The sequence below is a fragment of the Amyelois transitella genome, chromosome 7, assembly GCF_032362555.1.
Source record: "Amyelois transitella isolate CPQ chromosome 7, ilAmyTran1.1, whole genome shotgun sequence".
Taxonomy (NCBI): Eukaryota; Metazoa; Arthropoda; class Insecta; order Lepidoptera; family Pyralidae; genus Amyelois; species Amyelois transitella.
The window spans coordinates 9,211,789-9,227,626 of NC_083510.1; the positions used below are offsets into that span (position 1 = coordinate 9,211,789).

General features: G+C 32.6%; 1 protein-coding gene across 2 annotated transcripts in view; it reads left to right on the forward strand.

Moving 5' to 3' along the window:
* The window catches only part of LOC106130182 (glutamate receptor-interacting protein 1), a 43,583-nt gene extending 29,731 nt beyond the window's left edge, over window positions 1–13,852 (forward strand). The window contains exons 3-16 of one of the 2 annotated variants that reach the window (XM_060945031.1): window positions 277–521; window positions 752–1,044; window positions 2,084–2,259; window positions 4,065–4,166; window positions 5,383–5,539; window positions 6,081–6,307; window positions 6,778–6,923; window positions 7,261–7,621; window positions 8,169–8,324; window positions 8,742–8,870; window positions 8,937–9,464; window positions 9,601–9,800; window positions 10,479–10,586; window positions 11,539–13,852. In XM_060945031.1, coding sequence (XP_060801014.1) covers window positions 277–521; window positions 752–1,044; window positions 2,084–2,259; window positions 4,065–4,166; window positions 5,383–5,539; window positions 6,081–6,307; window positions 6,778–6,923; window positions 7,261–7,621; window positions 8,169–8,324; window positions 8,742–8,870; window positions 8,937–9,464; window positions 9,601–9,800; window positions 10,479–10,586; window positions 11,539–11,604 — 2,894 coding nt within the window. In that variant the 3' untranslated portion in view covers window positions 11,605–13,852. The remainder of the gene's footprint in view (window positions 1–276; window positions 522–751; window positions 1,045–2,083; window positions 2,260–4,064; window positions 4,167–5,382; window positions 5,540–6,080; window positions 6,308–6,777; window positions 6,924–7,260; window positions 7,622–8,168; window positions 8,325–8,741; window positions 8,871–8,936; window positions 9,465–9,600; window positions 9,801–10,478; window positions 10,587–11,538) is intronic. The other variant, XM_013328957.2, reaches the window with a different exon arrangement.
* The last annotated feature ends 1,986 nt before the right edge of the window (window positions 13,853–15,838 follow it).

Here is a 15,838-nt window from a genome sequence, read left to right on the forward strand (position 1 = left end):
AAAAAATTATGAAAGCGTGTTGCAGATTATAACTTCAGCAACAGAATTTGACTCTTACTTATATATACCAAAAAATATCATTTAAATAATAAACGATCTTCTTCCTCCTGGCGGTCGGAATAAGATATTATATTTGTTTCAATAAGGATAAACGTTATTACCGCAAAATGATGAATTGTCTAATGTATTAGACGTATGTATAATTTTATATTGTTTTATATTATTTAATAGTAAATAATTAATAACTATTTAAGGATTTAATTACTTTTGTTTTAGCCTCTCAAAACTCACTGTACATCACGACAAAGCTAGCAGAGGTGCCTGTTGAGAAGGTCAACGGCTCCCTCGGGATTACTATCAGAGGAGGCCTTCCAGAAAATTCTGCTCCTACAGCGGATTTGGTGCTCAACAGTAGGTCCTTAGACGCCCAGCCTTTGGTCGTAACTCATGTGAGACCAGGGGGTGCAGCATATAATACGTCGCGGATAAAACCGGGTGATAGGCTACTAAAAGTTGACCATGTGAGTAGCCTGATTTTTGAATAAGTAGTTTAATTATATATCAAAGTAGGTATAGCTTTTAAAAACTTTTGTTGGTTAATGTTAAAATAAAAGCTGTTAAATACTTGCAAATTTTCCATCACATGTATGTGATGAAAAATTTCATACTTTTCGTTTAAGAAATAAATATGAAAAGTAGACCGCTTAGAATTCATTTTTTTATTGTAACTATTTGATATATTTTATTTCAGATACCTCTCACGAACAAAACGTTATCAGATGTCCATCAGATTCTCCAAAACTGTCCACAAGTCACCAGTCTTACCATAGAATACGACGTATCCATAATGGAATCAGTGAAATTAGCCACAGGACCCCTACTCATAGAAATAGAAAGACCTTGTAACGAGGATTTAGGATTATTTTTGACCAATCAGAGGTACTCTGATGAAGTATACAGTTCAGGTTCAGAGACGTACCAAAGAGTGGGAAGTTGCAATGCTATTTATATTGACAGTATTTTACCGGCTAGTATAAGTGACAGGTAAGTAAACTATTCTGTAAATATTATTTATATCAGAAAGATTTATATTTAGTATGAAAAACATGGATACTATAATCAAGTAAAGAAACCGCATTAAACAAATTATTATGAAAATCGATTATCGATAGTATTTAAAAATAAAAAATAGGAAGAGAGTCAGTATTTTCTAAGATCCGTGATAAAATATTTATCCGGTTCTATAAATTCAGTTAGCATTATGTAATTTTAACTTTTAAACTCTTGATATGTAAGTAACTTTAAAGTTAGTTCAATTGTATAAATATAAGTTGAATAATACGTACTTAAATATTTCTCTTCATCAATCCAAAATGTTTGTAATCATTTTATTTAATTTAATGCAGCTAAATTTTTTAGAAATAAGTCATTTTGTCAAACATAACAAATTGCTATTGAACATTTTGTCGATTCGTTAAAAGTTATCGGCCGTTTGAATGAAAAACCTTTGTTAATTAAGGAGTTTTCACGCCCTAGGGTGTCCAATACGATTCTTTTTAGCACAAAGGGGATGTAATTGTTATGCATGTACAAGCAACAGTAGTCTCTATTCGTTCAGAAATACAGTTGAGTTTTCGCTACAGAATAAGTTATCTGTGTGATCGTTTACAAAGTAATTAATGTTTACTATCCTGTAGGGCATGGTAATGAGCTGATTTCGTCGTATATAGCCTGAGTGATGTTTGCTGTCGTACTGGAATTAAAGGAAAGCAGAAACGGTTTTATTAGCTTTGATGAGTTCTACTTTGGGGCGAGTTAAAGATTATGCATGATGTTAGTCTTATATCCTGAAATCTTTTTGTGCAGATTATAAAACTCATCAAAGGAAAGGTTTACTAATTCTTCTTTTACACATCAAAATGTCAAAACTTTTATTTTCGACCTACTTCAGTTGTATCCTGAAGGCTTGAAATAATGAAATAAAAATCGCAATCTATATTTGCCACCACACCTTTTTGAATAAAAAAGTTGTAAAAATTTTAGACACTAAATTAATTCATTCTCTTTTTTATAATAATTTAAGATGTGGAGCGTTACACCCAGGGGATCAGCTTTTAGCCTTCGATGACCACGTGATCGAAGGGAACAACTATACTGCCGAGGAAGTGATGTGTTATTTGGAAAATAGTGAAGGCGGCTTCACTAGATTGCACGTGGCGCCGAGACACGTTATAGGTCAAATGGGGAGGTATACAAGAGGTAAGCATTTATTTATTGTTTATTATTTCATTTAACAAATTGTGATAATTTATTTAAATACTAGAGTATTAAGTTTATGGAACCATACTTAATGTCAATTGTTAAATTTCTTGACCTAGTGCAGGACTTTTAACTGGAGTTTCAAGATACATTTTAAATTGATAAACAAAAGCCTGTGATGAATTCAAATAATCAATATTGTTATTATATGTATTTATACCATATGCTGTAAATATCATGTTATTTATCTTTACAAAATCAATGTCGAAAATCAAATTATAACAATATTGCAGTATCGTATTCCTGGTTTACACGTTCATACCCTTGTCGTAATTTTAATATGAAATAGATACTGTTCCAAGAATATTATAATTAACCAGTAATTCTTCGTTCGCCCAAGGCGAAGTTGTCTGAATAACCCAACTTGAAGCCAAACTAGCGACGCCTATGAGCAGTACCAAGTTATGACAAGACAGCGTTTGAGAAATTTGTTTAATGTATCAACATTATCCTGGCGCTTGTCTTGGTTGCTTATTCATCAGTCTGGAAAAGAGTCCGAGTTCGTTCTTTACCTCTCGAGCTTGAAAACAAAATTCTTGCTTTGCAGAGTGATTGATTGATTAGAGCCAGAACTACTGGACCCATATATATTTAGCATGTAAATTGCTTGGAAAGCCTAAGAAAAATCCGAGAGAAATTTTGACGGTAACAAAAAATAAACGAACTTTTTGTTTATGCGGGTGGACTTCATTGTCATTATCTAGATTACTGCATTAAAGTTAGCGACTGAAAAATATTGATTTAGCACAACTTTATATTGATAAGTATACCAAAACCAGTTGAAGCGTTGTCGACTTATCACTTAGACCATGTCATGAACACATGAACATCGAACTTCTTGAGTATAACTCAAAAGACTTAAGTTTGTAATGTGCTTCTACAAATACCGCCCAGGTAGTTTAATTCAAATTTAAACCGCTCTCCGCTTTTCGGTTATCTACATTTTGAATTTGGAACAATCCCTTGGTGAGAGCGGATTATTATGTGCCTATAAACTTTGAACTAATCCCAAGTTTTGTTTCAAGTTCGCATCTTTCATTGTTTAACCTGAATTGTGGCAAATCAAACAGCTGTTGGTTTAGTAGTAAACTACAAAGTAATTCGTATTTTTTTTGGTGTCTCTTTTAGTTTTTTAAAGACTTTGAAACTTTGGATTTGGCAATAAATGATGCATTCATTACTAAATTAGATTTTGTTTCGAAGATTTGCTTCAAAATTACTCCCTATATTAAATATATTGTGCATAAGCGAAGATGACATAAATTATCCTATTTACGATTAGTATTATTTATTACCTATAAAATCTGTATTTTAAAGTATTTTAGAACATCATACACCTTGCGTAAATACTCATTAACGATAATTGAGCTCAAACTCAAAAGTTAAATCAAGAATACGGATAAGATATTTCCTTGCTTGATTACAAACAGTATCGAATCGCTAGAGACCATTTTATGTAACAGAACAAGATTGCAATCTTTCAGTAGTGCACCATTTATTTGCTTCGGTATAAAAATAAAAATATTATTATCCACAATTTTAGTACGTTTTAAAGTTCCCAGACGGTAAACAACGAAATAATTCAGATGCTCGCTGGCTTGCTGTTTTGTTAATATTTTATTTTGTTGTATAAGGAAGTGTATTTCGGAAAATGCATTTTAGCTACTTGTGTTATACTAAATTAATATTTTTCTTCAAAATATTAATTTAGATTAATTTGAAACATTAGCAATTATTTATTTCAGAAAACTCAATATCGGGTACATCTACGTTGAATGCTAAGAAACACAGGCAGAGGAACTACAGGCAAAGCTCGATGCCGAAGCTAGGCTTACAGGACGATTATGGTAAGGATCGGTGAACAAATCCTTAGAATTACATTACTGCTACCATTGCCGGATTGTAGGATTGGACCTTGATTGTACATTGCCGGTCAAATAATGTGATACCTATAAATATTATTTTCGGTTTTTTTTTCTGTGATTTCGGAAAAACATAAATAATTGATCACTTGTGTTCATCAAAATTACAAATTTCAAAATCCACGTCTCTTTCTCCGCGATAAAGGCAGACACTAGACCTTTCCTTTTGCTACGATAACTGCATACATTTTTCGCTTCATCCATACTCTTAATGCTCTTCATACAAGTCCGTCAGACTAAGGACTTCTTGATTTGCTCTTTAGCAAAGACGTCCCTGAAACAAAAAAAATTGAATAACTATTCATATCAATCTTTTCTTATTGATTACAGTAATAACTAAAGTTTCAATAATTTTAATTTAGTAAAATGTAACTTAGGTACCTTTAAGTATTAAAATTTCAAAGAAACTTGTTTAAGTCTCCTAACTTTGAACGATACTTTGTACAGTCCTTTTTAATTTTTTTCGTCTTATTTTTAGTCGCAAAGTCTTTTACTGGAACTACATCGAATCAATATCAAGATAATTTGATCTTAATGTTAGGTATTACTTTCAATGGCCGTAAGTGTATTGGCCAACTAAAGCTTGGATTACATGGGTACGTTTTTCAGAAGAACGGATTCAGAGAGATTTATCCCTTTTTGTGTGATTCCGAATCTAAGAATGATTCAGGCTTTCTTCAATTTTATTATCAGAACCATCGATTTTCAATTACATCTCTATAAATTCGTTTTCCTTCATAACTTATTTTATTTTTGATTTACGTTGTGAGATTTTGTTCGTTTCTTAGTAGAAAGTTAAGATTTAAAATAATAGATGAACTTTATCTTTGTCGATAATAGTCTCTTGAGTAACTCCTTCTATTATAAACAAAAAATAGATGCTTTCTTCCAAGAACAGTTAACAGGATAAAAATCTAATACAGTCATATTTGTGAAAGAGAAAAATACACAAATGTTTTATTTATGTATGCTGCCACGCCGCAAAATAAAAGAACTATAATAAAAATAATAAGCTCCAGACAATATTTAATGGACCAAAGAGGCGAATTCCGGGATACTGTTGACTTAGGATAGCACCCACATCCTATCCTTTAGTTTGTGACCATGGGTAAATATACAATTTGTTAATTAACTTTGACAGATAGTCAACAGAACTACATGAGCATGGGCGTGTGTCGGACGGAGTCTCTGAATATACAGCTGGAAGTGCCTCCTGGGCAGAGCAGTGGGCTGGCGGTCCACGAGGAGAACGCTATGCTGGTAGTTTCACATGTGGCGGCTCAGTCGCCTGCGTACAGGTAAGATTTCAAACATCTTACTTCTTTTCCGGAGGTGTAGCCAAAGACATCATCTTTTCACTAACGATACTAAGCCTTCTTCTTTTAGGACATCCACTTCCATCAAATTTTTCATGCAAGCTCGACAGTTTAGGTTACTCTTACCTCTTTGCCTCAACTTTCATTTGTCATTTTTTACACAAGTTTAGGGCACTTTTAATCTGACCTTTTATCAGATCACCCAAAATTTTATCAAAGGATAAACACTTACACTCGCCTGTTTTAATATGAGTACACCACCTTAACATAATACTTCATAGCATTAAATGTTTTTCATTTATTTATTTCGTTCGCTGGCTTAACGTCAAACAAAGTACTAAAGATCATTCACAAACCAAACGAGCGATTGAACTGACAATGTTTAAATTAAATTCAATTTCATGAGAAATTAAGCTTCAATTACAATGAGTTTTCCAATAAATGTTCTACAGCTTGTAACTAACTCAGCAACCACACAAATCGCTTCATCAATCCTTAATTTAATTTCTAATGTTTATTTCAGATCCGGCTGCCTCCAAACAAGGGATCGGGTTATGTCAATCAATGGCCACGAGAATCTTACTGTAGATGTTGCTAATGAAATTTTGCAAAGGAGAAACGATTCGCACAGTCCAAAATATCTAACGCTGAATGTTGAATTTAGTATGCCCAATACGATAGAAGCATCTAGTGGAGTATTTAATGTCAAATTAGCTAAGACTACAGCGGGGCTTGGTGTTACAATTACAGGTATCGTGGCTGATTTAGTCGGGTATCTTTATGTGTTACTTATGTATTGTAAAACATAGTATGTAACTAAAAATGAGACATAATAAAAAATAGTATCTTTTCTTGGAGAAAAGATTTTCAGAAGGCGGAACAATAGACTTGAAGCGTCGCGGTGAAGAGTGCAACCAGGAACACACAAAATGGCAAAGAGAAAGAGAAAATCATCTCCGTGCAGTTTTTATTTTGAACAATAAGTCAAAATTCACCATAGTAACGAAAATATTCGCAAAGTGTTGTTGACCTGGTTAAAACTATTCTGGTATTGTTTCCGCGCCAAAACAAGAATACGTTGAATTTCATACTCCCAAAATGAAAACATTTTTGAATACCGTCATTGTTAATAAAATCACTAGATTTAAATTTGTGTCAATTATCGCACTTAGCCACATCATACTTGACTAAATACAAAGTTTACCTTACTACTTTTTCAGGGTGCAAACAGAAACTTCTGAGTAATGAAGAACCGATGGTTATATCAGACATAAAGCCAGGATCAGTGGCTCATCGTAGTGGGGCTTTGGCGCCTGGAGATCAGCTTTTGGCCATAAACGGACAACCTTTACATAATTTGTCTTTAGTGAGTTTTTAAACTTCTTTAACTTTTTCAATTCGCTCATAACTCTTGATTTACTATTTTGGTATTAGTTGCCTCTGATGTTTGTTTTCAAACCCAAAATTCTTACCAGATCTTGATAATTAATAGAAGTTTGGACAGGACACTTATTTGTAATTTCGGCTGGAGAAATCTGAATTCACAAGCAATTGCCTAATCGAAACGCCCACTGGCCATAAGTCTATTAGGATTAAATTTTAAGGTAGCGAAATTAATTGTCGAAACTTCGTCTGTGCCTGTAAAGATAACGTCAAAGAGGATTTTTTGTAATAAATTTCAACTCTTTTTAAAAAATTTACAGGACACTGCTTTCAATATTCTTCAAAACTCACCAGACGAAATTATCACTTTGAAAATTCGTAAGCGTGACATAACGGAAGATTGGTCAAATACTCACAAGCATAATCCGAAATTAGCATTACAAAGCTTTAGTAATATAGAAATAAAGGCAGTTGTACACAGCGGTGAAGATTCTGGACACCACACAGATAGTCCGAATAATAGTGCTAAGGAAAGTGAAAGGAGTCACGGTAGCAATGAGAATGGCAATACGGCTGTTTTTACAGTGGAGTTAATAAAGCAAGAGAATGGTCCCTTGGGTCTGACAATCGCTGGAAGCGAGGATGTGACCCAACCTGTATTAGTCAGCGGGCTTGTTGAAGGTATCGTATATTTTGTGTATTTTTCACATATGTTCTCATATATTTTATTCACAACGTGTACAAGCATAAGCTTTAATAATACAGTCGTGCATAGTTACAATCTCTAAAGTAGCCATAAAAAGAGATTATTTTATTTTAACCATCTGTATCCTTGTACTGCGTTTGTGTATTTATCTATCTCTACAAAGTTGCTTGACGAATATACCGTTTTCAGTGCAAACTTATTCAAACGAAACGGTATGTCTTAATTTTAGGCAGATTTTTTGGATGTAATTCAAATTCCATATATATTTCTATTTAATGAAAAATTTACTAATTCGTAATCTAAGGAATAAAGATAATAGTGCTAAAATTATTTGCAAAGCACTTTGATCAACTATATAAAAAAACCATGAGGGACTCTTTTTTTCTTCACCATCCCGGGTTAATAAAATTATTAGATTATAATTAAGAGGTCCCTTTGTGATTTTTAGCGGTACCGAAATTTATTAATTTTTAAATAAAATTCACATATTGTCGTTATACATATACACATATTAATTTTCAGGCGGCGTAGCGGAAAAGTGTGGTAAACTAGCGATCGGTGACGAATTACTAAGTATTAACGGAGAAAGCGTGTTGAGCAAACCCTTGTCAGAGGCAATCAAACTATTACAGCAGAGCGGGCAGCGGGTACAACTTCAACTTTGCAGGAAAGTTACAGGTAGATATTTGATTTATAAAAACAAGATACGCAATGTTAAGTATACCGTACTAGTTAAGTACGTAATATTTTAAAAAAATACTGATAGGTTTAGTTAGTACGGTATGCATAAATAAAAAACTGATAGGTTCACGAGTATAATAACTTATTCACTATATAATTTATTTATATCAATTTTCTTTAGTATAGGCAAAACAACAATCTTGGTTGTAGCAAAACACTAACTTTCTCATCAATCAAACTACTACTCCTTTTTTATATAAGTTACTAGCTTTTGCATGAGGCTTCGCTCCTGTTGGAAAATTTCACAAAAAGTAGCAAATATCATACGAGGATCTATTCATCAGTACAGTAGTTTTAAGTTCGGATACAGATAAGGTGATACTTTGATTGATATTATTTATTATTACTTTCAAGGTTCTATTGAAAGTGCTGAATGTAGCGCTAGAGATTCCAGTCATTCCACATCAAGTCCAGGTCTTTCTAACGACAGTGCTGTTGAGTCCTGGGATCAAAATACTCCTGTTCGAACTAGCGCAAACTGTGGTAAGACATCTAAATCCAATGTCACAAATAATACCGCAAATGATAATACTTTATTAATGAATCAAGTTTATATTATAGGTAATTCAGAAGTGATCGAATACGCTGTACCAGATAAAACTCGAATGACAGACAAACAACCATACTCCCCAACAGATGAAGATAAATTAATGGCTTCAAACTTTAATTCAGCTGCTCCGTACAGCGTTAACGACCTCCCTTTGCCAAATTATTCCTTAAATAATTCGCTAAAGACTTTCCACTACGAAAACACCTGCATCATTCCGGAGAATACTTTGAAAAACAAACAAAATATAACGAGAGAAGATGATGTTCAACAAATTGAAATTTTGACGACTAACATGAAGGATTGTCAACTACATAATATGGAACGATCGTCATGTAAATGCGATTATGTTCAGATGGGGCCGTATGGGATGGTTTCCCCTAAAATAAGAAGGCCTAATTGGGATAACGATTACTTAAATAATGGTATTTACACTGTGACAACACCACAGAAGTCGCCACTTAAATCTAATATGGCGGGGACGAGTTTTCAGTTTTCGACGAGTCCTATTTACGAGAATGATGTTCCAGGTATTATTTTTTTATTTCATGTTTTTTTCAAGATCTTTTTAAATGATGTCTTTTCTTAAATATCGTTTTCATTTTTACTATAAGTAACATCATTTTTTTGTGTTTGTTTTACCAAAACTTATCATTCCCTTTGCAGGCCTCTACAATAGCGACGCAGTCTCTCCAGCACGCGGTTCAATCCATCACGTGATTCTGTACAAAGATGCCATTTATGATGACTATGGGTTCTCAGTATCTGATGGACTATACGAAAGAGGAGTTTACATCAACAGAATCAGAAAAGGAGGTCCGGCCGATATAGTGGGTTTACTTAGGCCTTACGATAGGATACTGCAGGTATTTTATTGAAAAGTTAATAAACAAATATTTATAATACAAGCAAGATGATTGTAAAAGATTAATACGTTAAATAACTAACATGTCAAATCGAGACAAAGGTCTAGTCTTTTATTTAGGTAGTTATAAAAAATAAAGGTGATATAAACGACTATACTCTTAGCGACACGCGTACAGTATTTAGCTAACGTTAATTACATTTTGTCCCCAATCACTATAAAAGATTAATCCATTTTACCGATATGAATTTTGAATGGATGAGTTTCCATTTTATGATAGTTTCTTTCACACAAAGGCAAAATTTAAATAGACGTCATACAATACTTTATTTCTATTATCTTTATGTGTGGTCAGAGCACTCTAGAGGGTTGAATTTGAATAAACTCTTTCGTTTTGTAAATAATTATCTCGTAAGACAGACAAAATAACGTTAATTTTTATCTACCCATATTACGGTGTACTACTTCTATTTTATCTACCTAATGCATTTTGTATTCTTACAAGTATTGTACGAGCTATGATTAAAAATTTAAATGTTAAGAGAATTTATTACCAAAAATTTATTTGAATCGGTTAACAATTAGGCTAGTGTGAATAATTGATGCAATTCGAACCCAAACCAAGCTTCAATATACATATCTTTTTGTAAAATATAGCATTGTTTGTTTTTTTTTGCAGGTGAATGGTACACGAACTGTGGACTATGACTGCTGTCTCACTGTCCCATTGATAGCATCCGCCGGAGAAAGATTGGAGATAGTGGTTCAAAGGCTGGCTACTTCCAGAGTAAGTATAAGTAATCAAGGAAAAAGCTTATTAACTTGAGATTCTTCTTTTAGATGATAACTTACTTGTAACCTCTCACTATCTCAACTTTAACCCATTCGTGTTTTTATTTTCCCCGTAAAGACAAAAACGTGTATAAATAAAATCAAAATGCGAAAGTCCACTTTGCAAAGCAAGCAGCGAAAACAGTTAACAAAAAGGATTAAATTGGTTTACATTCCGATGCAAGTAACACAAAATAAATGGAGCAGGTAGATCAAAAAGAAAAAAGTTAACCCGAACTGAATAAAACAAGGGAAAATCCTTTGGAACGACATTTACGCAGGGAAGAAAAAATATTACTTATGTAAAATTGAACGTAGACCCAATAAAGTACCTTTTCATGTGTGAGCAACTTCGACAATTTTTCCCTCCAGTTTCACTCATTGTAAATTGATTCCCTTTCGACAAAGAAAATTATGTTACACATTCCTGCTTTGCAACTTAAGAGTGTTCAACAAACGTGCCTGAAACGGAATGACTGATATTTTTTGTGTGCTTTTATTTCTTTTTTGTAATGTTCCTCACTTGTAAGGTTTATTGGTCGAGTAATTTTCTAGATTTAGCTTTTTAACTTAACAAAGTTAAAAACAATGGTTAGTGTTGAGTCATACGGGTGTCGCTTCGTACTGAAACCAGACTTATCCATGCCAGTCCCCGTAGTATAGCATGCGACGCCATTTTTATCGCTGTTAAGCTTTTTATTATGACGTGAATCAGGACAGCGATAGACTCGGCGTCGCGTTTGCGATGCTTTTTAGCAGGATTTTGGCTATAGGCAAACTCAAGCTCCTTGGATGAGAAAAGCTAGAACCTAGACTGACGCCGAGACAATGATGTTTAACCGGGACTGATGCTGAGAAGATGATAATGTATACAATAATTGTAATCTCTAAAATTTTGTTTGTTACAGGACCTCAAAAACAGACTGGATGACAACTCGAGCCCCAGTGACAGTATAGTGACAAAGACCATTTAGTGTATAACCCGACTTTAATGAAACTCAGCCAAAGACTAACAGTTTCGTTAATATTTAAAAATATTTATAAAGTGTCAAAAATTGGTACTTAAGGTGCGTTGTCTAATGAAAACATTATTGTAAATAAATAAGATAATTTTTAATTTTTAAATCTTGATGCTGGTACCACCAATAATATTAAATCAAAGTATCATGCAGTGCTTAAATTTCAACCTGATTAATTAGTAAAATGGTAGTGTAATAAATTTATCACGTTACAAAGTAATATGTGCGATTAATCGGAACAAAATTATTTTAAGAATTAATTATACATTTTCTATATTAAGTACTTGTAACAAATTATGAGTGCAATGTGGTATCAGTATTATAGAAATAATAATGGTGCAGAAATTTATAAATAGATTTTCGTATATAAATGCTGATGATGAAAATAAGGGGAAATGCGTAATTGTGATGTGTGGTGTTAAAATGGCAATTGAGATTTAATAGTTAACATGTTTTTGTAAATTGATTATAGAGCTGCCATTTAAATGTAAAATTAAAGTTAACTAAGTTAATAAACTAAAACGTATTTTTTTCCTAAAATGATAAGTGGTGGTTTATTTAAGGATAACTAACACCAAAAAAGATCAACCAAAAATTGTTACATCTTACTTTACTAGGGAAGTTAGCGCCAAAGATGAAAAATAAATAACATTAGTAGGTACATTAATAAGTACATTGTTATGATAAATTTAGTTTTATGTGATGGTTTAGTAAATCCCGAAACGTGCCTACATGTATGCATAGAGTTAGATGCTAAATAGAATTGAATTATTTTTTAGTTTTAATTTTTATGAATGTAAGCACAAATTGCCCTTGCATTTGCCGTTTGTAAACCGATAAGAAATGATTTGTCCATACTTAATAGGTTTGCAACTATTCTGTTAAAAAAGTTAAGTTTATACGTTATTTATAAACAACTTTTTGTAAATGACATTATGTTATTTACAAAATTTCTTTTGAAATCCTACATTCTAATAATAATAATGTAAAAAGTCACAGAGAAACTATCGCCCTTATAACTTTGTAAATTAGAATCAGTTGAATTCAGTGACCGCTTTTCGTTTGGGCGCGTGCCAGAAATTGTTTCCCAAACTACCCACTTTCTTTATTCCGCACAGTTTCGCTGTGTTTCGACTTAAATGTGTATTTATGTTGATCACTGCAATAACATCACACCATGTCAAGTATAACAAAATTGCCTTTTTTTTTATTTCTGTCTTTCTGATAATCGCGCATTTATGAATGTTTTCTATGAGGTGGACTTTAATGTCTGAAGTCCGCTTCAATAGAATACAAATGATGCAATGAGAATTTTTCACGTGTAAATTAGTAGTGTTATTGTCCTTTATTCGCATACTTTAGTATTTATTATCAAGAACATAAATATATAAGCATATAAATAATAAATAAACATAATTTAGTAATTTACCGTTGTTGAAATCAGACTGATAGCAGATTTAAATAGCTTAGATGTACAATTTTGAGTAATTAGTTTTTCTCATCAAAGTATATAATTAACCTCTTATAAAGTATTCTGAAGAACAAAATATAGATTACTGATACACTCGTGGACAAAATCAAAAAGCCTTAGATATTCCTGATTTACTTTAAATATTTTTAAAATGACTAAGGCTTTATTTGTAGTTTCTGTAAAGGCACAGTGTGAATCTTTTATATTGATTTCGTGGAATAACTATAATAAATAATAATTAGAAAAGAGGACTTTGTAATAATGTGTGTTAGGGTTTGATCTAGATAGAAAATAAAAACAATTAAAAAATAGTAACATTTATCTGTTTTTGAAAAAAAAATAGGAAATAATTCAACATAATGTATGTAAACTTAAAATAATAACAAAAATTTTGTATTTATAATTCAGTTAAATTTTAATCCAAATAGATTTCATTGGAAAAAATATTTGTATTATTTTAATTTGAAATGTTTGGCTAACTTGAATAAAACAACAGCGTTGTGTAAAACCTTTGTTAATGTTTATATAGTATAAGATGCTATAATCGAGTCTGTTTTAGTAAAAAAAAAAGTATGACATTTGCCCATATTAATGTAGATACTTAGTTAGTAATTTTTTACATTTTATTTTTGTACCCTTAGTTGTAAGGATAATTTATATTATTGTCAATTAATGTTTATTAATTGAGAGTAGCGGGGAGCCTAGCTGCTACAATGGAGTTATTGAAATAAAATATGCGTGATTGTAATGTTGCGTTCTATTTAACCCTGAAACCTTTATAGAATATAGTTAAACACGAAAATAGACACGGCACTTTGTTTGTCCCAATACGGGGCTACATGTTCTTAAAGTTTAAGGTTCCGTTAAACGGGGTAAATAGGTATGTATTATATCAAAATTCTATCCCTTGCATGGAATCGTCTTCTAGGACAATGTTTTTCTGGGTCTCGTTCTTTAACTAAACGTAAGTCGCCTCGTTCAGCAGTATACGCTTATACTATATATAAAATGTAATAACTAAGCATAAGCCACTATAATAGCATGACCGCTTTTTGAGGGGTGCGAGCTAAAATTCTAAAAATAAATATTAACCTATCAATTCTATCATTCAGCCAAATAGCTGAACGTGGCCAATCGGTCTTTTCAAGACTGTTGGCTCTGTCTACCTCGCAAGGGATATAGACGTGACCATATGTATGAATAAATATTAACATAAACATCAGTCTGTAAATGAAAATTCGAGATAATGAAGACAACAGTTTTGGCGTATGAAGTCACAATTTGTAGCTTGTGGCATATAAAAAGATAGTCTTTACAAGGCATCGTATGAAATTTTATACTTATTTCAGGTACCTTAATGAACTGTTTAAATACACAAACACTGCTATGAGCTTTTTATAAGCTTATTACATTTTCCGTCAAATTATTCTATGTTAATAGTTTGTGTGTTAGTTATATCAAAACATACATTTATATAACGAAAAGTAAATTTTTATATCACATTCATTTCTACTTTAACATATCATGCAAAATACCCTAAAATTTTACTCAAAACTTCAAAATATGATAAAATAATAAAAATAAAACAAATATTGCAAAAATACTAGAGTTCGTGCGTTAAAGTGTCGATGATTGGGGGTTTTACCGTACATACAATAAATGAATAATTAAAAAACTTACTAACAAATACAGCTCTGAAACTTTGGTTACACTGTAAATTCAACGCATGAGGCATGGGAAATCCCATGCAATCCCGATAATCCGGCTTTGAACATTCAAATCGGATCGCGTGACCAGCAGCCATTTGTTAGTCATGAGCGTGACTGACTCGGCTAGTTAATTAATCCCCCATCCAAAATCCTGTAAATTTTATAATGGTTAAAATTTATATTTTAAAAGTTTTAATTTTGACTGGTGTAAAAATGCATGGATGATAAAAGCTAGTTCAAATTTAACATATTCATAATACCCAATATTTTTTCGAACAAATTGTGCTAAATTTAGTTTAGACTTATTTCAAAACTAAAAATTTCAAAAAGTCTCCACAATTTTGACGGACTAAATATTTGTGTGCAAAGATTATGTAATAAAGACCGAGCGGGATGGCGACGCACTGTGGATGCCCTCTGCCCCAGCTAGGGGACATTGGACCTTAAGTCAAGTCAAGTAAGTCAAAGATTATGTAATTCAAGGAAACAATTATACGATCTAAAACTTATCCTATACTGAAAAAAAATCTGCCCATGTAGGTTGATAACAACGAACCGAAACAAATTGGCAGAGTCCTAAAACCGTGACCGTTTTTCCATTTAATTTAATTTTGGATTAGCGATACAACATTTTAGAGAGGATACTTAACCCGCCACCTGCTTAATAAATTGCAATCGCCGTTGAACTGAGAAAAACTAAGTTGGCTAGATGCAAATCCATACATAAATATCTGGGCGGCGACGTATTCCAAGCATTAATTTGTGGTAAATCGCATGGAAAATGGGAATTTTGTGCAGCCCCCGGCATCACTGCTATATACAAATTTAATATTACGCCCCTCAAAATAGATCGTGCTGATAGAGTTAATCGAAAATGGACTTTGAAGGGTTCGGGATTAGGACGTCGGAGTTATGATAGAAAAGTTTCGTGACAGCAAAGGTCATTTGGTGAGGCACGGTCGCGTGAGACGTGTTTTGAATTTTCGCCTCGTTTTTAATGAGCACCTCT